Raw genomic sequence first — 25,208 nt, 5'->3', positions numbered from 1 at the left:
TAAATCATCAAGAGTGCAGGAGTGTAGTACTCTGAATCATTTTCCTTTGTGAATGAAAAGAAGCCATTATGCCCTCAGATGGTTTATGATAGAAGGCTCCATGTGTAATGCCTACTGCTAGTCTTTGACTCTTTCCTCTGTAGTACATCACACTTATGCTACCCACCCCCTGCAACCCCTAAGCTGCCTGACTCTATAGGGACTATGACAGAGGAGAAAAACAGTCTGGTCTTTTTGGGAAGACTCCTTCCCTTTCCATGGCCCCCTTGAGTTCCTTTTCTTGGGGAAGGTAGGGTGGAAGGGATGGAGGATAAACACTTCTACACGTAACGGCAGTATCCATTTGGATTCCTGTAAGCCCACGATGGATCTCCCAGACAGTAGTGAAATAATAGTAGCCTCTTTATTGATGAAGTTGTTTATCCTTTTTTCCCTAGGATGTTTCTGAACTTCAGGTGGCAGTCATTAAAAAGATGAAATTTTGTGCCTATTTAGTCATAAGGGTGTTTGAACAGTTATGGTATTGGCACCTATACATATTTTACTGGAGATTTTCCCTTGTATAAACAAAAAATTTGGACCAAGCATGGTAGCTCACCCCTGTAATCCCAACACTTTGGGAGGCTGATGGGGGGTGGATAGCTTGAGGATAGGCGTTTGGGACCAGCCTGGGCAATGAGACCCCATCTCTAAAAAAAATAAAAAGAATTAGCCGTATATGGTGATGTGCCCCTGTAGTGCCAGCTACTTGGGAACCAAGGTTGGAGAATCCTTTGCACCCCAAGAGTTCAAGGCTGCAGTGTGCAATGATCATGTGACTGCATTCCAGCCTGCGTGACAGAGTAACACCCTGTCTCTTGATTTAAAAAAAAAAAAAATTGATAAAATGAGTTAAAGTAAAATGACTTGTTTTTTGTCTAACATGAAATAATAATGAAAAAGTTTTATTTATAACTTGAGAGTGTTTAAAGTATTCTGTTATGTCCTGTGAAAAGAAAGTTTTCTTATTTTTATTCTTATTTTTGTACCCTGTTCTGGCTTTAATTTTTTAACTTTGAGATAATTTATATATTCAAAGATGTGAACACTATGACACTCCCTATATTAGGATATGACACATTCATTAGGTAGTTAAAGAGGACTTTTATATACCTGTTTTAATGAATAAAATTAGTAATGTGTTTGACTTTTTTCATCTGTCAAGTTTTCTATGTAATATTAGCGTAAAATTTCTGGACATTTTGAAGTGTGCTGTTACTTAGCAGAAGAGCAGATCTTTTCTGAAAATTTATTATAGTCCTACTTTGCCAGAAGACTCAAAAATAATCAAAAGATAAATAATCGCTATGTAGTAGCAATTTGTTATCTTATATATGTCTGCCCTCTTGTGTGTCTGGACTTGGGCATCTTGATTTTGTTTTATTTGGGGAAAGTCACCAAAAAAACCCCTATAAAATTAAAACTATAATTAGAATGTTTTATCGTTAGTATCAATTGTAAGTGTATTATAGAGCAGCCCCACTGAGTTTTCAAGAACATTCATTTTAATATAGTGATTCTGATTTGCATTAAACAAATATATGTTCTTATCAATTAAAATATAAAAGGCAACATTAAGCATTTTAAAATTGTTTTTAGCACCCTGTAAATTAAGATAAGAACTTATTCTATAGTAGAACATATTTGAGCATTTAGTATATTAAATTTTAAAAATAAATTGTTTTCTTATATCTTATTCTTTACACTTTATGATGAAGAATAATTATTTAAAGAGTTTATTCTACTTTATAATTTGAGTTATAGTATAGTATTCTGTAATCCTCACAGAATAAAATTTTAATTTCTATCAAAGAATGAAGAACAAAAAAATTAGTTATTTCTGTTTACTGAGAAAAATATTGTAACAAACAGTGTAATCAAAGGAATATGACTAATCAGTTCAAATTTTCCACTTGTTTTTAAGACTAGGGATACTTTCTGTATTGGTAATTTACTAAAACCAGTGAGGCGAGTGTATCACCTGTTGTTTATAAGCTTTCTACTTGTTTTTAGGAATTTCCAGCTTGTAGATGAGGCGTCACTTAAGAAATTTCAGCCCTTCTGTTCTTCAGATATCCCTGAACCAAACACTTTCCACTCCCCATCTCTAGTATCTCTCATGGGTTCAGAAAATTTAATAGTGTCTCCTTCACTATTGAGTTAGCAACACTTGTGTAAGAAACCAAGGTCAATATTGATGTTACATATTCTTTTAGTAACCATGTTTTAGAAGATATGGTTAATTACACATCCTCTACTCTTTTAATAATAGTTACATTAGTAACATGTCTTCAACTGAAATTAAAATTTTTGGATTATGCAGTATAGGTGTAAACTATTTTAGACTTAATTTTAAACTTTAGTCAACTTAAATTACCAAAGTTTGGTGAATATATTTTCCAGCACTAAATTTTACTCCAGTTGTTTTATGAGTTATTGGAAGATGTTCTGAAATGGTCAGAGGAGAAATTGAAAATTTATTCATCAAGAAAATAATTATAAATAGCATAGCTGGATCTATAATTTAGCTCAGTAGAGTGGACTACAAAATAGATGCTTACCATTTGGTTGATAGAGGAAGAAAAATAGCTATATCCTATTACAGTTGACCCTTGAACAACAAGGGCTTGAATTGCAAGGGTCCACTTACACATGAATATTCTTTTCCCCCACTCCCCACACCCCTAAGACAAGACTGCAAGACCAACGCCTTCTCTTCCTCCCCATCTTTCTCCTCCTCTGCCTACTCAATGTGAAGACAATGAGAATGAAGACTTTTATGTTGACCCACTTCCATTTAATGAATAGTAAATATATTTTCTCTTTCTTATGATTTTCTAAATAACATTTTCTCTAGCTTACTTTATTGTAGGAATATAGTGTATAATACATATAACACGCAAAATATGTGTTAATTTACTGTTTATGTTATCAGTAAGGTTTATGGTCAATAGTAGGCTATTAGGTAGTTAAGATTTTGCGGACCCACGAATTGTCAGCTCCCCTAACCCCCATGTTCAAGGGTCAGCTGTAGATGTAATAGATGGGCCAACAAGTTCATTTCAAAATATAATCTAATAATTAGTTAATATTTGGAGAGAGAATTCATATATTTTTTAAAAATACTTGAGATAATATATTTTTCTGTCACTGGAAATCTTTTATTTTCCTTGCCTGCATTGGATGTTAGGTTGGAATGGAAGAAAACCTGTAAAATCATTCTGAAGTCTTAAGGTTTCATGATTCCAAAGATATAGTATGGTAAGCTAGGTAACTCTAGCTCAGATAATTCACTACAGTGCCTTAAATGAAGATTAGATTCTGTTCTGTTAGTATATTAGTGATATGACTAATCTCACTGTCACATATTAACCACCAGTTCTCATCTGTTGATCATATGTCTTAGAACAGATTTATGATTTACCTACATGTACTAGAATTCTGTGATTCTTTGAAAAAATTACTTAAGAGGAATTTTATTATGTAAGAGTATGGCCTTACTTTTCCATACTTGATTCTCATCAACTTTAAAAGATGTTAATGTGGCATAGAAAAAATACAATTTCTGTTTTAGAATGTAGATTCTGATAGTTAACTACAAATAGTTCTTTATAATAAGATAATAGATGTGAGGAGTCAGTGGACTATTTTGAATAATGACACTTCATTTGTGTTATTACTTTGATATTTGGTGAAGACCTGAAAAATACTTGGTATTAAAGAAGCTTTTACAGTGTAATATAAATTATATTCACCTCAAAAGAGTAAAAATAATGCTTTATATATGAAGTGAACTTGTTGGCAGTGCAGTTTTAAAACTAAACTCTTCATCTTCAGAAAAGATTTGGGATAGAAATTTGTGAGCCATGTTGAGGAAATCAACAGTTGCATTTTATACACTTATTTTGAAGTTAATTTTTGAAAATAAAGCCCTTTTCATGTTTACAAGATCCAACAGATGAATACATATGGTAACAATAAGTTTTAGTCTTAATCTTGACCTTTTCACAAAGAAACTCTTCTACTCAGGAAGTGGTCTGTTATACAATATTGTTTTCCTGTCTGCATGGGATGACAGATTTTAAGCTGATGTGGCAAGCTGCAGATCTAGAGGTTGTAGCAGAACTTCAGAGAAGCATCACGATGATACAGATCAGCAAGAGACATATTAAGATGAGACAGAAATTGATAAATAGATTCTGTAGCTTTTGACGTGCTTGTTGAGGCATTTCAATGGTTGAGGCTCTTCTTATAGCTGAGCGAGTGAGGTGTTGGACTTTCTCCATGATACCAGCAGGAGAGGAAGTCTGAAGTTTTAAGTGGTCGAGAGAAAGATAAAAAGCTGGCAGCCAAATATGAGATAACTGTCTTCTTTTAGGTAGCCTGGAATGTAAAAATAATAAATGGATTAGAATCATATATGTAACCTATCCTCAGAACAAAATATACAATTTTGCACTAATTCATCTTCCTCAGCACTGTTGTTATTTATAACATCATGTTTCTATAGTCTCTCTCTTTCTCTCTCTGTGTGTGTGTGTGTGTGTGTGTGTGTGTATGTGCATGTGTTTCTATGTGTCTGTCTCTCTTTCTCTCCTTTTTTGATGGGGCACACCATGACCGTCTCATTTGTGTTAGGAGTAGTAACTTTAGTCTTTGCCTTTTTCTCCCAAATTTACTACAAGTATTGGAGTAATCCTCAGTGTCATCCATAAGTTCCTGGAAACCATGACTTTACGCAAAACAACATATAACAAAACCATTTTTACCCTAGGCTGATTGATGTAAACAAGAGTTAAGTTCCTATAGCATATTTCTGGTCACAAAAACATCACCAAACTTCTCAATAAAGACCCCAAACACTTCTAATATTAAACGTTGAGAGAAATATGAACTATGTATACATTTAAGAAAGATTAATAAAAACCAGATAGGCCAGGTGCAGTGGCTCATGCCTGTAATCCCAGCACTTTGGGAGGCCAAGGCGGGCAGTTCCCCTGAGGTCAGGAGTTTGAGACCAGCCTGGCCAACATGGTGAAACCCTGTCTCTACTAAAAATATAAAAATTAGCTAGGCTGGTGGCATGTGCCTGTAATCCTAGCTACTCGGGAGGATCGCTGGAGCTCAGGAGGCAGGGGTTACATTGAGCCCAGATCATGCCACTGTACTCCAGCCTGGGTGACAGAGCAAAACTCTGTCTCAGGAAAAAAAAAAAAAAAGCCAACAAAGATAATTACCCAGTATTTGGTGAATCAGTGAGTAACAGTGGTTGTGGTGGTCAATTAAAAACATGGAATCATGTTTGAGAAATGAAAATGTCAGGAGCACATCCAGCTCCATGCAGATCAAAAACAATTCAAATACGGTGGGATCTCTGAGTGCTTTTGTGCCATAGCGTTTATTGTCATGCATTTGTATGATCACCCTAGACTTTACCAGTTTTTATTTGATAATAATTTGTATTCATCCATTAATTCATTTTTCAAACCTCTTATTCTGGTTTGGGGTGCTGGTGGCTGGAGCCAATCCCAGCAGCTCAAGGAGGGAGGAACCCACCTTGGATAGGAGGCCACTCCATCACAGGATACACTCATGTACACACTCACACTCAACCCAGGACAACTTAAACATGCCAGTGAACCTAATGTGCACTGTTTTGGGATATGGGAGGAAACCAGAATCCCACAGATGTGGGGAGAATATGCAAGCCCCACACATACTTAAATGTTATAACAAAATGACATAGAAAGAAATGATGTTATTTGAGGACCTGCTGTATTTGGTTTAAGGTACAGCTTGTTTTGGGTTATTCTTTTGGGTAAAAGTTCTAACATATAGTTTCTTTAAATCTGTTACTCTGTAGATGTAATTGGTTTGATCAGTCACTGTATTAATAGCTCCAGAGCCAATCTCATAAAAAGGAAATGCATACAACAAATTGTTCCCTGGATCTTAATTTTAATCCAAAATAAAATAGTGTTAAATGGGAAGTGTTTTACCAAAAATATATATTTAAATTGTTATTCCTTTTTATGATTTTATAGTTTTATAGAATGTTATCTTAAGTAACATTTTAATAAGATTTGATGTTAAGTACTGAAGACTGTCAAGCTTGGAACACATAGTAATTATTATCTCACTACCACAGACATATCCTATTTACAGACTTCTACTTAATAGTAGTAGTTTCCATCATGCCTTCTTTCAGAGATCCCACAAGCTATTGCTGCCTGTGGGGCCTATAATTTGATGATTAATAAAATAAGAATTTACATGTCATTACAGAAAAATTATATATAGACTGAAAATTAACTGTATTAACTGTCCAGAGATAATCGTTATTAACACTTGGGGACATTTTGTTTTCAATCAGTATACTTCTGTGTCAATTTTGAAATAAGAAAAATGAAAAACGGAGAAAAAAAGTCAATAATTAACTGCCAGACATAGTGACTGTTAACATTTGTTGATATATTATTGTTAATCAACATATTACTACCTTACCCCAGGTATCAGATTTTATTTTCTCCTAAGTCCTTTTATACATCCCATAAAAGCCCATCTCAACCTGTTAGCCCATTCCTGAGAGAGGAAAGTGCTGAAGGGAGCAGAAGGAAGTGCTGAAAGAATGGCAAAGGGGAAGGTAAGTATCAGGCATGACTAGTTAGAACCCGGCATTTACTTTGACAAAGAAACCATATGGTTTATGGTGTTTAGATTCTGTAGTGTTCAACTTGGGTCTATTATATTCTGAATTGTATAGTAGACTGGGCATTTTTGGCTTGAGACTCTGTCCCCCTTCATAATATTGGTCTGTAGCAAGGAGTTCCAAACACTCAACTTCTATCAAATTTTCTTTCCTTAAAGAGTTATTAACAACCTGTATTTTTCTAGCATATATTCTTCATTGTCTAAACAGGTGGCTAAAGGCTGTTATTTAGGTTGTCTATAACACTTCTACTTAGAAAATAGCAGCTTATAAAAGCAGAACTACCATTCGACCCAACAATCCCATTACTGGGTATATATCCAGAGGAGTATAAATCTTTCTGCCGTAAAGACATACACCCATGAATATTCATTGCAGCACTATTCACAATAGCAAAGACATGAACCGGCCTAAGTGCTCATCAGTGACAGACTGGATAAAGAAAATGTGGTACATATACACTATGCAATACTATGCAGCCATAAAAAAGAATGATATCATGTCTTTTGCGGGAACATGGATGGAGCTGGAGGTCATTATCCCTAGCAAACTAACATAGGAAAAGAAAACCAAATACCACAGGTTCTCACTTACAGGTGGGAGCAAGATGATAAGAACTTATGAACACAAAGAAGGAAACAACAGATGCTGGGGTCTACTTGAGCGGGGAGGATGGGAGGAGGCAGAGGAGCAGAAAACTGTTGGGTACTGGGCTTAATAACGGGATGATGAAGTAATACATACAACAAGCTCCCCATGACATGTGTTTACCTGTGTAACAAACCTTCACACATACCCCCAAACTTAAAACAAAAGTTAAAAATAAGGAACATAGCAGCTTAAACTTGACATATATTTAATGACTTTTGTTTGAATTCTTCAGGTAAAATATAAATAGATTTTCTTTTGTTCTTTATTGAGATTCATCCTTTAAGTTGCTTATGTTGATATTTGCTTATTGTAGATCTAGTGGATTGGAAAATTATGGGAAGATTTTATTTATATTTGAGTAGTCACTTTTTTTTTTTTTTTTTTGAGACAGAGTCTTGCTGTGTTGCCCAGGCTGGAGTGCAGTGGCACGATCTCGGCTCACTGCAAGCTCCACCTCCCGGGTTCACGCCATTCTCCTGCCTTAGCCTCCCGAGTAGCTGGGACTACAGGTGCCTGCCACCATGCCTGACTGATTTTTTTGTGTTTTTAGTAGAGATGGGGTTTCACCGTGTTAGCCAGGATGGTCTCGATCTCCCGACCTCGTGATCCACCCGCCTCGGCCTCCCAAAGTGCTGGGATTGCAGGCGTGAGCCACTGTGCCTGGCCGAGTAGTCACCTTTTATGAAGATGTGTAGCAGAATACAGTTAAGAAAGGAATAATAATTAGACTTGGTAATTCCTATTTGAACATATGGTTTTATGAGGTTTTTGGGCTTAAGTGGTCTTAAAAGGTCAGAAATTTAAAAAATTATTTTGAGACAAGGGAAAGGAGGGAGTTGGCCAGGAGTTTATCATGAAGCATATACAGGAGTCATCCCCTACGTTGACACTGGTAATTTGTACTTCAGTCACATGAAACATGTCACCTTTCCATAAATACTCCATTCCCTTTTGTGATTTTGTTCTTTGCACATGTTGTTCTATCTCTGCCTGGAATGCATTCTCCACCTTTTGATTGTCTGTCATGCAAGCTTCAGTTGATTCTTAAGGTTCAGTTTAAATATCACTTCCTAGTGAAACCTTTCATTAGTTATTAAGGTGGAATTGGTTGTCACCTCTACTGGTTTTTAATAGGGCTTTAGTGTTGTCTATATGAGGATATCTGTCAGATTATAGCACAATTTCAATTTACATGTTTGTATCCCCAGCTAGACTGATAGTTTCTGAAGTAAAGAAACTGTGTGTTCATTTAGTATCCTAGTACTTAGTGCATAATTGGTATGCTTCAATAAATCACTAAAGTTAAATAAGGGATTTTTATGACTACAACTATTAGAAAATTGTTAATTAAAAATAATGCGGTGGGCAGGGCATGGTGGCTCACATCTATAATTCCAACACTTTGGAAGGCCTAGATGGGACAAACGTTTGAGCCCAGGAGTTCGAGACCAGCTTGGGCAACATAATGAGACCCCATCTCATTTTTAATTAATTCATTGTTTTTATGAATGGATGAATGAATGACCGACAGGGTCTTGCTCTGTCACCCAGGCTGGAGTGCAGTTGTGCAATCGTGGCTCACTGCACCTCAACTTCCCAGGCTCTAGTGATCTCCCTGCCTCAGCCTCCTGAGTAGCTGAGACCGCAGGTGTGCGCCACCATGCCTGGCTAATTTTTGTATTTTTGGTAGGGACAGGGTTTCACTGTGCTGCACAGGCTGGTCTCAAACTCCTGAGCTCAGGTAATTCCTGGGATTACAAGTGTGAATCACCATGCCTGGCCCTCATTTTTAATAATAAGTTAAAAAATTTTAAAAATAATGCTGTGATTGACAGATTAACTAGTTCTAATAACAATTTGTTAGTTGAACATGTAAGCTCTAATATTTTCCTCAAGTCTCTTTCTATCACAGATGAGAAAAATGAGGCTTAGAGGATTCACCTAAATTAATGGTTACCTGATTAACACAGTATTAACCTGAACTAGGCTTTGTATAAATGGGTTTTTAGTATTTGTGAAATACAGAGATATGCCCTAAAGAGATGAGCTCTTTACTGTTTAAAGCATAGTTAACATACTTTAAAGATGATCTTATAATCCTACAACAGCTAACTGTTATTGAAAAAGAAGAGTTTGTTTCTGGAAACAAATTGGGTGTAAAGGAGATGACCAAAAATAGTATCCTGTTTCTTGTCAGATTTAGAAATATGCCGTAATCCTAAAGTTATTTGTAACTACTTTATGATTTTATGCCTAAACTTAAAACAAATCTGCTTTACATGCTAAAATGTTAATGATATACATTTAATTTATTGGGCTCAATTTTTTACAGTTATCATCTGAAATGTGTGGAATCCCAGTTCTGCTGAATACCAACATTTGTATGATGATAATTAGGCCAGATTTTATCCATAGAAGATGGGGCTTCCTGTCATGCGTTGAGAATTGAAAACCTTTGTTGTGGGAACAGCAGAATCCTATTTTTGGAGTTGTCTGTGACCTTTACTACATTATAATTTATGGCATGGTTGTCAGATGTTTATCATTCTCTTCTCTGCACTGACAACCACTGTATGAGTTTCCTTTTTTTTAAAAAAAAAAATTTCTTAACAGCTAAGCTGTTTAATACAGTAATTTTTCGATGGAAAGCATACAAAAATAGTTTAGTTTTATTTTCATGTTATCTGATCTTTTTAGAGCATTCTGTTAGTCTAATCATAAATAGTTTTGGGATTTTCTGAACTTGTATATGGCCTAAACAACCATGGAAACTGAAGCTACTCTCCACCCTTTTATTAAAAGAATGACAATATATATAAATTGGTTGTTTTGACACAAGAGTGGTATTCATTTATAGATGAATTTTAAAATCAAATTGTCTTCTAGGCCCTAGAATCAAGAGTATTGAAAACATGAAATGTGCTTGTTAGGAGTTTGGGTGTAGAAATGCCAGACTCCTGTCTCTTGAGTTACATGTCAGAGGCAGGAAAGTATCCACAGAGTATCTTATGTCTGTGGATCCATGATTACTCTACTTTTTAGGGGAATGAGAAGAATAAAAATAAAGAATTCTTTACTATTCTTTGTGGGATTTATAAATCCTTTGGTTGTCATCCTTTCCTCAAGAAAAGTAACGCTGGAAATTTAAAAAAAAAATCAAATTCAAGATGGTATTCTGGTTTTTTTTTGAGGTGGAAGAAGGAAATAGAAAAGCCATTAGGCAACTCTAATCTTTTGACTAATGTCATATACCATGTTAGGCAACATGTTTGGTGGAAGCTACTATATATCAACTCCTTCAGGAGTCCTTACTTTGTCTGCAGTGAGTCCTGTTTTAGCAATGTAATATCAGATGCATTCTTGTGCAGAAGGAACCTCAATAGTCTTCTGAAAACTTTTGGTGGCCTGCTTTATGACTTGCTAGACAATTGATACTTTAATGATGTTGTATATGCTGAGCATTAATCTCCATCTATACTTCAAGCATGTTCACTTCTTGCAGAACTTCTCCAACTTCAGTATTTTTGGTGGTATTCCTTTTGCTGAAATAATAAATTCCTGGGATTCTTTATGTTTGTAGAATTTAGAATTTTGCTTTTCTCCTTTTATTTTTGTTTATTCTTTTAGTAAACATGGGAGTACTGAAGAAATACTTTATTAAACTGAGTTCAAGTAATATCTAAGGCTACAGTCTGGTATACTCTAGGATGTTTTTTCCATCTAATTGGTTTAGAAGATTAGAATTTTCTATAGATTGAATAAACAGGACTTGTCTATATTTGGATTGTTTGGAATTTTATTTTATTTTTCTACTACTTTCTGACATTTCCACTGATAAGCCATAAGTGAATGTGTATATACCCTTTTTTGGACTTGTGGTAATAAATTAGGACAGTTCATCATTAGATTTACGATGAATCTGTTGGCTTACAAAAGTTCACTCCAGTGGAGTCATTTTCCTTTTGAGATTGCCTAATACTAAACTTGGACATTCTATTTGAAGTTACTTTGTGGTAGCAACATTCCAGAGCTTTGTTGGTTCAGACTGGCTGTTTGAAAGAATCTTCAAGCTGCTTCTGTCTGGTTATGAAAATAATTGTATATGCATAAAAATCAATATATTCTCATTCCTAAATTGACCCATAATGAAGTGCTCCTCATGTTAAAGCTCTGTCTTGAGGAGAATTCATTAAACAACAGCAAAGAGATATTTTTCTCTCTAAAATTGACAATTTAGCTTATTGCTGTTGCTATATTGTCTGTAGTTTTGCCTTCATTATTGTTTTTTAAATATTGAAACAATGCTTTACAAGTGTATTTACAAGTAAAATATTCTTCTTAACCCTGTAGGAGTTGGAACTTCAGAATCTTTTCTGGGGGAAGAGAATATGGGGAGGTAGTATTGAGAAAGTCTTAAGGAAAAATGAATGCCACTTAATAAATATTCCCACTAATAATGTGAGTGAGTTAGTCAACCTTTTTTTTTTGGGCGGGGGATGGGGGTTGAAAACTAAAGATGGAGTACCTTTTCAAAGGCACTAGAGGTCCTCAGTTGACTATGAGTATGCTGTACATCCAGGCTTCATTTTCATGTGTTTATTTGGTAACACATGCTTCAGAATTACTCTGGGTAAGAACTTTGAAATTGTTCAAAGAGACTACTTGATTCTAGGGAACCTAGAATAAAGTATCGAAATGTGATTTTTGTGAAAGTTTTGAGGAGATGTTAACTTGGATTTTAGGTATCAGATGAATTGAAGGCATGAGTATTTTAGCAATGAAACAAATAAAAGGAAACTTTGATTGATTGGGGTGTGTTTTTTTTTTTAAAGTCTGTGCAGTTAGTTTGAATTTTGCCTTCCAGGAGGTATTGCTTAATAAATAAGGACATCTGTAATTTTTGTGTATTTCTGGTTTTGAAAATGATCAGTAGAATATAATTTAGACTATTAAGAATGTAATGCTATGCATAAATTGAATTTAAATGGAGTGGAATGGCTTTTAATTAAAATAGAAGTTTGTATTCTCTGAATTTGCCTTTTGCCTTTTAGAATATCATTTACAGTATTTGGGGGCTTTCAAATTTTGTTTGTCAGTGTCATGATTTACTTTAAGCCATGCTGATCAGTATATAGAGGATGTGCATGTGGCTTAGTGACAAAACCTAAACTTCTGCCAAGGTTTCCCTGTTTTCTTAGTTCTGTGATCTTGAGCAGTTCACCTTTTTGCATCTTTCCTAAATTGTAGAATAGGGATGCAGTATCAAATATATAATTAAGAGGACCAAATGAAATATTTGTGTACACGAGTATATTAGGAAATTACTCTTTAAGAATAAAAAAGAAGTGTTCATTGGCCCTCCTCATTTCTGGGATTGGTAATATATTGTCTAATTTGGAGAGGTAACTAGACTTTAAGTTTTTTAATTAAAAATTTAATATATTACATAATTTAGTGTACATGTGTAATGAGTACATTAAAACATTAAAATACATTAAAATTTTCTGAAACTATTGTATTTATGCAATATTTTCTTGTTGTTTCTTAATCTCACTAATTAAAGATATGATTATATACCCAAATGTGATTATTTTCCTTTATGCCTACTAACATACAAATAAAATGGATTTGATATTTGAGTTTTAGGAAATGATAGTGCTGTCACGCCTTTTAGTAAAGCAAGTACTCTGGCTCTTTCATGTGTTTTTAAAACTTAATGCTTCTTAATTTAAACATCTTTCATATTTTTTCCATTTGATTTCATCTAACACTTTTTTTAGCACTTACTTTGAAACCACATGTCTTCATAAACAAAGACAATACTTAACTTGCACCTTAAGGTATAGATGAACTAGTTGGGACACAATGTATGGTACTACCACATTATATTTGAAATTTTAACAGTCTCTGTAACTGTAATTTCTGTTAACTGAGACATACTAGTGAGCTAAGGGTAAGTTTAATATAATTTCTGCTCTATCCAGAAGTATGTGTACTTTTTAGAGCAATATGTGATATAGCAAAATTCTGATACAATAAAATAACTCGTGAACACCCAATTTGAAATGTGAGAATGTAATTTGATAGATATTTGAATAAAAATGCACAAATAACATATAAGACACCTACACTGAATGACTTTTATGTAATATCAAAGGAAAAATATGAGTATAGAGATATGGAGACACAATTAGGATACCTCAGTGGTAGACAAAAATTATGTTTTTGTATGTCTTAAGGAAAGCTGCTTACGGAGTTACAAAGTTCTTATTTGTAGTGAGGAATAGAATTAACATTTGTCATAGGAATTTAGAATTTTAGAGATAAATTTTATTTTAACATATATATGAAATATGAAAATCAAAATAAATAAAATATATGTAATTTTCTGTATGCCCTGACAGAGATCTAAGAATGAGGAAACGTTTCATTTACTAAATTGAGGATTGTAACATAAAGAATAGGGTAGAATTCAAACAGAAGTCATAAAATTGATTGTGGCATCTCCATTCCTGGCATTTATTTTATTTTTTCCTTTCTTTCTAAATCCGAGAGAGGAAATGGAGTACCACTGGAGGATAATAACTTGACAAAACTATAGGCATTAATAGGCAGAAATCCATTTAATCAAATTTGTGTGAAAATAAGATACTTAAGAATATTCGTGTGTCAAAATAACTTTTTAAAGTGTCAAATTATTCTCTAACGTCAGATTTTTATGTGTTTGTGAACATTGTTTTAAAATTTCTAAACTTCTTTGTGATACAATATTGAATTTAATATCAGTAACTCAATTTATTAATAGCATGGAATTTTTTAGAAATGTTTGTTAAAAGTTGACTGGACTTTAGAGGGGAAACATCCTCAAGGGCACTTTAAAAGTAGCTTGTATTATATATTCTTAAACTCCATTTCATTATTATTCACTGTATGAAATTATGATAATATTGGAATAGGCATGCTGATAATGTGCATGTTGTAGTCAAATGACTATTCGTATTAGTTCAGATGTAAATAGCTCAGTTCTGCACTGTTTCTCAGCAGAGCAATAAATAACAAAATTAAGTCATTGTTTTTGCATGGAGAAATTAACCACTACTACCAAATATGGTAACATAATTGGAAGATTTTTTTAATTGGCAGAAATTCACATTTGAAAAGCAAAATAAAAGTGAAAGTTAAATTTAAATGACAAACCAGTAACCAGGATCAAAGATGAATATGACCTTTTTCATTTCAAAGTTGTCTCATTTTTCCTGTCACTAAATGGATAAGCATTTATAAATTTAAGCACTTTGTCATGTCATTTTATTGCCTAAGTTTGAACTGATATTCATAAAATTAACTCATTTTAAAAGTTCAGATTATAGAAATTATAGGAATTAAGAATTATAGAAAGTAAGAATTACCAAAGTCAGCGAAATCTGTTTCTTACCTTGGCTGCTGTGATCATCACAATATAGAGTATTGTGTTGTATGAAGTCTTACGGGTGTTTAGCTGGGGAGTTTTCTGACTCTGTCACCCAGTTTATGGGAACAGTTGCAGTAGGTGGAGGAGAAAAAGTGTTCTAGGGAGGTCTTATGATGTCACATAGGAATTCTGAAGTTTCGATTGGTTAGCCACAGTCTCAGTCTTATCACAACCAAACTTTAGAACTTCTTACTTTAGGTATGGAAAAGTCATTAACACTTTGTGCTTCATCTTTTGTTTTTAATTTAAAACAGTATATGGTAGATAAATGAAAAAAGTAAGTAAACTTGAGGTGGTGGAAAGCTTTTGTTAAAGATACATGCATCTTCAGGCTTAGAGATAATTGAATATTAATGGTGAAGATGTTGAAGAGCTAAAATAGTTACTGCAGGAATTTTAATTATGAGAAAAATAAACACAGGTATAAGCAAAACAACTTTCATTGAATTCTTGCTGCTGTTGCTTTAATACGTGTCTTCATAATGTTAGCTTTTAGTGAAAGTGAAATATTTTTACACAATAAAATTTTATACCTGTTTTCTTATTTTGTTCTTGTTCTTGTGTGTATGGGAGAAGGAGTATGAGAAAATCAGGCTAATTGCTTTTCGTTTTAAAAAATTGTTTTTATCTTACAGTTAAAGAACTAATAAATGTATTTAATTCATTTGTGTTTTCTTCAATTAGCAGTTTAACAATATATTTGTGAATAGTAATACTTACATTTAAACTGATACATACAACCCCCCCCAAAATAGCAATATGCTACTTTAAGTATTTAAGATTTTTTAAAAACAATTGCACTAAATTATTACACAATCTTACCAAATTTTTAATAAACTGATGCAGTATTAAGGGCAACTTTATAGCAAAAAAGAAATAATTACAGATTCCAAATCAATTACATCTCAGTTAATGAGGCTTTATAGGTTTGATGTGTTGAAATTTAAGTTTTGTAATGTTTTTGAAAGGATGTGCCTCATTTAATCTAGCAGTTGCTTTCCTGAAAATTACTATAAAAATGAGATGCTAGTAAGTGAGATGATATTTTGAACTTCCTAGAACAGTTTATCTTACAGTAGAACTGGGGAAATAATTTTTTTGTAAAGCCGGGCATCATTCTCCTCTTCTCTATTTATCTAATTTGTTGTCTTACATGTTAGATTTACTTAAGTCACCACACTCGAAAATATTAATTCTTAAATCTCTTCTTTAATTTTAGAGGAGGTACTTGTAATTTTTAATTTTTTAAATGCTTATGACAGAGTGAACTTAGCCCACTTCACTTTCTTATGGGTAACTAAAATGTGTAGCAGCAGCTGCTTACGTGCCCTTAAATGGAAATGATCTTGGCTTCTTCCAAAGAAAGAAAATCCATCTCTAGAGCAAATCATTTGATATTTAAAGAGTCAGCTTAAAACTAACTGAAAAATAATATTTTAGCAAAGATATTCTGTGAACATTGCCAAGGGAAAATTTACAACTTAAAAGTAAAACCCAAGTTAAGGAAATTGCAGAATAATGTTTGATACTTTTCTCAGTGCTACAACCATTTTTCTTTCAATCCTTACATAATGAGGATCTCTCAGTACTATCAGTTACCAATGATGATTGATAATACAAAACCGAGAAGCCTAACGAGGTTTACAGTAATTTGTCAGAGATAACCAGCTGCTAAAGAATAGACAGGATTCAAATCCAGATCTGTCTGTTTGTAATTCCTAATCTATTGGCATGCTGTGGGAAAAAATTATAATTTGAATATAGCTTTCATTAGAGTAGCATATAGTAACTAAGAAATTTTAAAGATGTAAATAGATGCATTCTTGAGCACTGTTAATAGTTTTAGAAAGTCTGCTTTAAGTTTGTCTACCAGTTACACATTCATTTGAAATTTAGGTGATAGATCATTGTTCTGAGAACTTCTCATTCTAAGAAAATAGAATTAGTAATACTTAGTTGGATAAACCAAGAAGCTGCCGTAGACGGAATAAAATATGCCCTAGTTACCACGTGTTTATAAGTTTACTTAAAAAGTATACATAGGCATATGCACACCTTAGAAGGATACTAACAGCTGTGTGTGACACAGTTGGAAAATGGATTCAAAAATTTACTTTTTAGATTGGTACAAGAGTGGGGAGTTTTTGTGTTTACCTTGTTCCTTTGGGTTAGCTAGTGAAGATGACGATGATGGTGATGATCTCACGTGGAACTCTAGGAAGTATTAGATTTTAGTTTTAACTGAACATTGTTTTTAATTGCCCAAACAGAAAGTTGTTTAATAGGAGTATTAATGAGTTATAGTGTTATCAGTAGAGTGTTCCTCAATGATTCCTCAGCTAGAGGCTAGAAAATTTTTTTGAGGTGCTTTGTCACAGTCTTCATTTGGAGTTACACTATAGTTTGAATGTATTTTTGGTCACATGACTTTATACAAATAACTTTCCTAAGCAGCCTAATCTGTGGAATAGTATTTGTGATGGTTTAATGACATGAAGTGTACATGGTGATTATCAGAGATCCTGCAACAGTGTTCATTTAGTGTTAGCACTTATCTTCTTTTTTCCTTTAGAAGGTGGATTCTTAAGGGTAAAGTGTCTTTGAACTTGGATGGGAAAATAATTACAAATTTATTTTTACTAAGCTCTAAATGAAATTTAGTATTTCTTCAGTTTCAACTGAATCATGAGTTCATGTCTTTACTTTTGTTTTTATATAGTTTTGTAGCATTTTAAATGTGTTCCTCAAAAGTATTACTAATTTTTTTTTGGAGGGGGGTGCGGAGTCTCACTCTGTTACTCAGCCCCGAGTGAATGGTGCGATCTCAGCTCACTGCAACCTCTGCCTCTCGGGTTCAAGCGATTCTCCTGCCTCAGCCTCCCAAGTAGCTGAGACTACAGGTGTGTGCCACCACGCCCAGCTAACTTTTGTATTTTTAGTAGAGATGGGGTTTCACCATATTGCCCAGGCTGGTCTCAAACTCCTGACCTCGTGATCTGCCCACCTTGGCCTCCCAAAGTGCTGGGATTACAGGCATGAGCCACTGCACCCAGCTATATTACTAACTTTTTGTGAAGGGCACTGTGATGTATGTAGTAATCTTTTACATTGAGCATTTAAACTCCAGTCTGTAGTGGTGTATCTGGAGGGTGAAGAAGCTTCAAAATAGAATCGGTTTTTGGAAATTTTTGACCAGAAGTTAATATAAGTGATGACTAAATTAAAGCATTTTAATATTTAGACAGAGATACAGTAAAATGCAAGCTTTGAATCAATTTTTGTAATGTTCATAATACATCAAAGATAAGGAGCTTTTTTTAGATTAGATCTCCTAGACACCCAGGAAGAAGATTTTACCTATCTCTTCAGGGTACTTGAGGGTTTGATAATTACTGCCTTAAATTTTAAAGCTACGTAGGGAAGGACTGGTTCAAAAAACATCTAAGCAGAACTGCGAATAAGAATTAGTTAGTGGTCTGAGATTGAGAGGATGGAAATTCTCTCCCTAGGACAATAGGGAAGAGAAAATAAGATTTACTCATCAACTGGAGTTGGGGGGCTGTTGATATAACCCAGTGATAAAGTAACCTATAAAGCTTAGGGGTCATTTGGGGGAGGTAGGTTCACTTTTCACTTGATTTGCCAGATAATCTGGAGACCCAAACATTTTATTTTTTCATAAATATCTGAATTCTGGGCAAATTCTCTTTCCTCATCTTGATGAGGGGTGGAGAAGAGCATTGACGTCAAGAGAGGCCAGATGGATTAAGAAAAGGACTCATATAGGTCTACATAATTTTTGGAAAGTTATTAAACATTCTAAGTGATAGAAATGCTATAGCATGCTACGTGGCTTCAAGGAAATTGTGGTTTATCAGTATACAAATAATATGGAAATGAAAATTTAACATTTAGAAGGTAACCACTAGTGCAAGATAACACCAGGAGAAAAAGAAGTTCCCAATTGAGAGTCAAATGAGCACGTGTAATAATAAGCAGTATGACTTCTAAGAGAAGTGCATGTTTTGTACAAAGGAAACGGACAGAACCAAAGCCAAAAATAACAAAGGGAAACACATACATCACAAAACAAATTTAACAACATAAACCAACCCTTAGGTCTCCAAATACTTGCTTCAAAATTCTATAGGGTCCCGATCGTGATGCTGTTACATTGTTAAGAAGGTTCTATTTCAATTTAATGATTGTAGTATTTCTCCAGACATATTAAATTTCTTATCTTTGTGGTTGATATCTCAGCCCTTTGAGCTCCTCGCATTCGCAAACTTTGTGGTGGCACCATCACTGATTTTGATACAAAATTGAAATTGGAGGCTCATACCTTTTCTGTCTTCTGCCAGACTCCCCATTCACTTAGAAACCAAATGCAGATTGTGAAATATAAGTCTTTGTTCTCATAGCCTGACCAACTCTCCTCTTAACTTTCATAGAGGTTTATTAACTGGTTTTTCTACCCTTCGTTGTGACCCTTTCCTACTCAGTTTTTACTCTGATATCCAAGTGCACATTTGATTGTCATTCACATGCTGAGAACTTTTCATTGATTTCTCTTTCGAGATGAAAAACCCACTCTTTACAGAATTACATAAAACATCGTTCCTGATCTGTCCATTGCCATGTATGCCTACCATAACGATTTGACAACTCTGCCATTATATGTTATTTCTTCTATCCGAATTATTTTCCTTACTGTCTTGTTCTTATAGAACTCCTTCATTATTCAGAAGTAGGTGGGGAGAAGCCCTGTTTTGCTTGTTCTTAATTTCTAATTATATAAGTAATAAGTGAATATCTCTTATAATTCAGAAAAGTCAGATAAATCTGAAGTTGGTGGGGGACTTTTTATATTATATAGGTCTATTTATTTTCCTTGCCATAAACTTCATGAATAGAGACTGATTTATTTTTTCTAAGCTCTACACACTGTTTATCCCTTAGAAGGCTCAATAAGATATTTTTATACTTAATGGATATTTAGAATATTATTTTTCTATTACAAGTGAACTCTTAAAAAGGATAAGTTGAAAGAAGAGAGAATAAAGGCCCTCAGAAACGTAGATAAACTAATTTTCTTTGTCCCTAATGATTACCTCTGAAAAGTTGAGATTTTTCTTGCACTTAATTCTTTAACTTGTTCACACTTTGACATGTGTGTAACATGAAAAAACAAAATTTCAACAAATTGAGTTTAATTAATTGGCTTTGATTAATGATTCATGAATTGGGCAGTATCTCTATAAAAATAGGCCATCAGATGAGCTAAGTGGAGGAGGTGGGCTTTCTAGGCAGAAAGAGGCTAAAGAAAGAAGGAACAAAAAGTGAATTGGTTATTATGAGTTGCTTTCCTTATAAGGTTAAAACAGACTTCTTTATCATGCTAATTCAGGTAAACCGGGCCCTTTCTGATTGGTTGCTGTGAATATCCTTTTTTTTTTTTGTTTTGTTTTGTTTTTTTTGGAAAACATGGTGATGTTAAAGTTCAGTTTGGTTATGTGGCTCCTAGCAGGAGTGGCTCCATTCTTGTTTGGTCTGGTCTGTTAAGACTCAGCCCAAAACAAACCAGAGTGACTCCATTGTGGTTTGGCGTGGGCTATTAAGGCTCAGTCCAAAACAATGGCTTTCCATAGTTTTGTGTAACCATAATATAAGAGATTTTTGGAGTGGTTGAAGGTTGGTCAAGGAATATTAATGAGGAGTTGAATTGGAACTGTCATTCTCATTTTTTTGTCCTCTCTCTACCTTACTCTATGATTTTCAGAAAATGAATCTTTCTGTACTGTAGTTTTCTCGTAAATAAATGGAAGGCAGATCGAATTAATTTCTAAAGTGTCTTTGAAGCCCAAATGTTCTGATTATACTAAACTAGCTTGAAAAATGTGGTTATTTTGAAAGTAGCTATTAATTTTAGCTAATTTTGTTAAACATGTAAATTTCACAAAAAGCCAGTTCTTAATTCATTTCTTTAAGCTACTGGTTTACTGGTTGTCAGGCACTCTATTAGGTAAGGAATGCACTTAAAAAAAAAGTCCTTGTCTTCAGGCATGTTAAGCTTTTAAAAACTCTAAAAAACCCTAAAACATTACCTGTTCATTGAAGAATAATTTTAAATATGTTTGGGCATTTTTGTGTGCTGTTTATTAAAAATATATGTTACAAATTTTAATGTCTTATTTTTACTATGTAAATGTGAGTTTGGCATATAAATACACCATAATTTGTGAATTATCTTATTGAATATCAGGGGATATAATTTTTGCCATTATAAACCTTAAAAAACAACACTGTGATTACCATCTATGTAAATAAATCTGTTAAATTCTCTTTCTTCTCTTGGTTCTGTAAACTTGTTATTCGTAAACATTAGTTCATGTAAGGGTGATCAGGCTTGTAAATGAATTTGATTTGTTTTTGAAATGTAATAATTTTCAAAATTTGGTCAGTTACATTTCCTTATAATTAGAGAAACTTCTTTGAGAAAATGAGCTAAAATTATACATTTTTGGGGTGAGAATTAAACTCTGAATTAGTAAACATCCTGAGTGACATGACTGTACCAACTAAGCAACTAAAGAAATTGCACTTTTAGTTAAGATCAAGTGGCTTTTTGATCAGTGCTCCTGCTCTAAGGATGAGGGAGGTAATCCTACCTTAATGTAGATCTGAGCTTTTATTTAAAGACTTTGATAATATCAACATTTAAGATAGGTTCTTGATTGCTTCAGGTGGAGAACCTCTAAAACATAATGGCTTCTATGCTTCAGTTACACAGTTAGCCCTCTTTAAGTTTGTAGAGTAAAATTAGAACTGAACCTTGATTTTTCAGCATAGATACATTCTTGAGAAGGTTATGAAAATAGATTTTGATATGTGGAATTCATATTTACTTTATAAAGCAAAAGATGTAAAAATGTTCCAGTGGAAATAAACCCAACTTCCTGATATGTAAGCGTTGTAACTTTTTACTAGCAACTTAATTACGCTACTGAGAGTTATACATGGTTTTGGTATATTTCAGGAAAGCCATACTTCATCCTTAACTCATCTCCAAATTAAAAGCTTGCATAGCATAGCAAAAGGGCGTGAACATCTCATCATCTGCTGATTTAATTTGCCTTTCAGTTGGTCAAAGATGATGAGTGGGCTCCAGGACCAACATTAGGATCAAGAGGATGCCTTTGGCAAAGTCATTTGTAAGGCTGCCCCGTTAATGTATTCTTTTCTCAGTGGGCTTATTGCTTAATTGAGGGTACTATGGATATCTGAAAAGTTGATTGTTGACTCCAGTATTAATACATTGATTTTTTTTCCCTTAGGTAACTTGAAAAAATAAAATAACCCAAAATTCAATATTTGGATAAGTATGAGTCCATATAATGAATGTTAGACAATGAAAACATGCTCCTGAAACTTCACACTTCCAAAATAGAATGAAGTATGGCCATTGAAGACTGTCTTTCAAATTTATCTCTATATTGATAGCAAACTAAAATTAGTTGTGCAGATTAGTTGAAGTTTCCCTAGGTCTGACTGAAATGAGGCTAGACCTCAAGGGTCAGAAAGCATTATTTATTTATTTATTTATTTATTTATTTATTTAAGATGGAGTCTCGCTCTGTTGCCAGGCTGGAGTGCAGTGGCGTGATCTTGGTTCACTGCAAGCTTCGCCTCCCAGGTTCAAGCGATTCTCCTGCCTCAGCCTCCCTAGTAGCTGGGACTACAGGTGTGCACCACCACGCCCAGCTAATTTTTGTATTTTTAGTATAGAGACAGAGTTTCACCATGTTGGCCAGGATGGTCTACATCTCTTGACCTCGTGATGTGCATGCCTTGGCCTCCCAAAGTGCTGGGATTACAGGTGTGAGCCACTGTGCCCGGCCAGAAAGCATGATTTTTAATCAAACATAGGTTTGCATACTGATCTTTGAGCTATAATCTTTTAAGTGTAGATATTTCTTACTGTTAACGCATATCATTGCTAACAAAATGGTAACCTTCTGTAGAAATCTCCAAATTTTCATATCAGTCAGTAGTTAATAAACATTGTCAGGTGCTATGCTGAGTATCAGGGCACAAATGAATAAGACCCAACTTATCATGATACAGGAAAGGAACCACTGCCGTAATTACTATTACAGTATGCTAATTACAGTACCTGTTTTTGCTGTTGGAAATACTTTTGGATTTTTTAAAAGGCTAATAAACATCCCTAGGGTGTTCTAGCTACTCATCCCCTTTTTGTTAATTGTGTACTATAGGCCAGTGATGAACTGGACTCTGGAGATTTAAAAAAAAAAAAAAAAGACATCGGCATCAGCAATCAACTTGTTCCTGTTTTATGACCTATACATATACAGGGAGCTGTCCGAACTCCACTCAACAGTTTCACCATGAGATTATTGTTGACTCCTGAGACCATTTTAAAAATGATATTTTTAACATATAAAAGAAGAAAACATTAGTGACCCATAACTGCACAGATAGAAAAGAAAAAAATAATATGTAAATGGTAGGAAAAGTCAGATAAATCCCAACTGATAGAAAGTAAAAGCATGCTCTCTCTCCCCTCAAGATAGCTCCCTTTAATAGTTTCTTCTTTTGGGGAGAGGGAGAGCATCATGATAAATACCTAATGCATGCGGGGCTTAATACCTAGGTGATGGGTTGATAGGTGCAGCAAACCACCATGGCACAGGTTTACCTATGTAACAAACCTGCATGTCCTGCACATGTATCCCGGAACTTAAAATAAAATTTAACAAAAAAAAAGTAAAAAATAGTTTCTTTTATATCCTTTTAGAAAAATTCATTGCTACATTTCAAGATAATGTAGGCAGTGCTTTGGTCCCTTAACATATTTGTCACTTAATGACAGGAATACATTCTGAGAAATGAGGCAATTTCTTTATTGTGTAAACATCATAGAGTGTACTTACACAAACCTAGATGGTATAGCCGACTAACAACTACACGCCTAGGCTGTATGGTATTTGCTCCTAAGCTACAAACCTGTACAGAATGTTATTGTACTAAATACTGTAAACAATTTGTAACACAGTGTTACTGTGTACCTAAACATATCTATAGAAAAGATATAGTAAGAATGTGGTATAATCTTAAGGGTGCAGCGTTTACAGGAACATTATTATGCAGTGCATGACTATCAAATATTTTTATCCCTTGAGAGTAAAATATGATAGAAGACTTGATTAAATATATGTTGTTAGTCTGATTTTTAAAATAAATTAAAATGTTAGCACCTGTGCTATAGCTTTGTTTTAGTAGAAGCTGGTTATATAGTGTAGTACATTTGCTATTCATAACCTTGGGCAAGATCCAAAATAGAGCCATATTGTATTAAGTACTTCATTTTGATAAACTTCTTTTATTTCAGTTTCAAAGATACCTGTTTCACAAATTGTCAATTATATCATTAATTTTTTTTCCATTTTTGTTGTCTGGTTTGTTAATTACAAGGGATTGATTCATTAAATTCTGTTTATATTTCATCTAAAAATTTAAAAAGTAAATTATAGCAACAAAATGCTTGGAAAACATTACATTCTATTTGTTTTATAAGTAAAGTCCATGATTAACCTTAATTTGAATACTTAAGCTTCATTTGTTTTACCTAATCTTCTAATTGATTTGCTTAAAGAAAGTAAGTTACTGTCTGTCTTGGATAAACCATTTCTTCTCTTCACTTTTGTACTATGATTGTAATGAGATCATGTTGCATGCATGGCTCATTTCTTTGTTGGAATTTTTTAAACACATGATAATACTAACCGATGAGATATAAACTGGATTGATTTTTAAGAGGAAAAATTTTTCTCCCTGCAAAAGAAAAGAGATAATAGTAATTTAGTTGTTTAGCATGTTGGAAATCAGAAATACTTTGAGTTCCCTTTATCTTCATGCATATGCATTCTTAAGATGTTATATATATATATTTATATCTTATCAGTTTCTTTTTATCATTTTTTCGGGGTCTTTTACCTTTCAAGTAACTCAATTTACTTGAATTGTTATTTCAGTAAATCATATTAGGATGTCAAAAAGCTTACAGAGTTAGTAACAAAAACACATTGAAGGAATAATTAGATTATTAAAAACAGTTTCTTCTATAATATAAACTTTGAGGGTCAAGATGCAGACTTCAGTATAATAGGAAGGGGTGACTGATAGAATGGTTTTTTTGTTGTTGTTAGAGAAATACGTAATAATGCACTCCATAAATAATTACATGGGCTTAGTTAAGACGTAGATTTTATATTAAGTGCACAGTTCTTTTAGTAATAACATAATTCATATTTTCCT

The 25,208-nt window shown here is 33.8% G+C and overlaps 2 protein-coding genes across 5 annotated transcripts in view; one reads left to right on the top strand and one right to left on the bottom strand.

Moving 5' to 3' along the window:
- Positions 1-25,208, top strand: part of CEP85L (centrosomal protein 85 like) — a 193,246-nt gene that overhangs the window by 90,134 nt on the left and 77,904 nt on the right. The window lies entirely within an intron of this gene.
- Positions 1,523-14,976, bottom strand: PLN (phospholamban). The gene is made up of 2 exons (XM_004044599.5): positions 14,835-14,976; positions 1,523-4,422 (listed from the first exon to the last, which is right to left on the bottom strand). The coding sequence occupies exon 2, from the start codon at positions 4,323-4,325 to the stop codon at positions 4,167-4,169; it is 159 nt and encodes a 52-aa protein (XP_004044647.1). The 5' UTR covers positions 4,326-4,422; positions 14,835-14,976; the 3' UTR covers positions 1,523-4,166.

This window comes from Gorilla gorilla, chromosome 5, assembly GCF_029281585.2.
Source record: "Gorilla gorilla gorilla isolate KB3781 chromosome 5, NHGRI_mGorGor1-v2.1_pri, whole genome shotgun sequence".
Lineage (NCBI taxonomy): Eukaryota > Metazoa > Chordata > Mammalia > Primates > Hominidae > Gorilla > Gorilla gorilla.
This window is presented reverse-complemented; position numbering and strand designations above follow the sequence as displayed.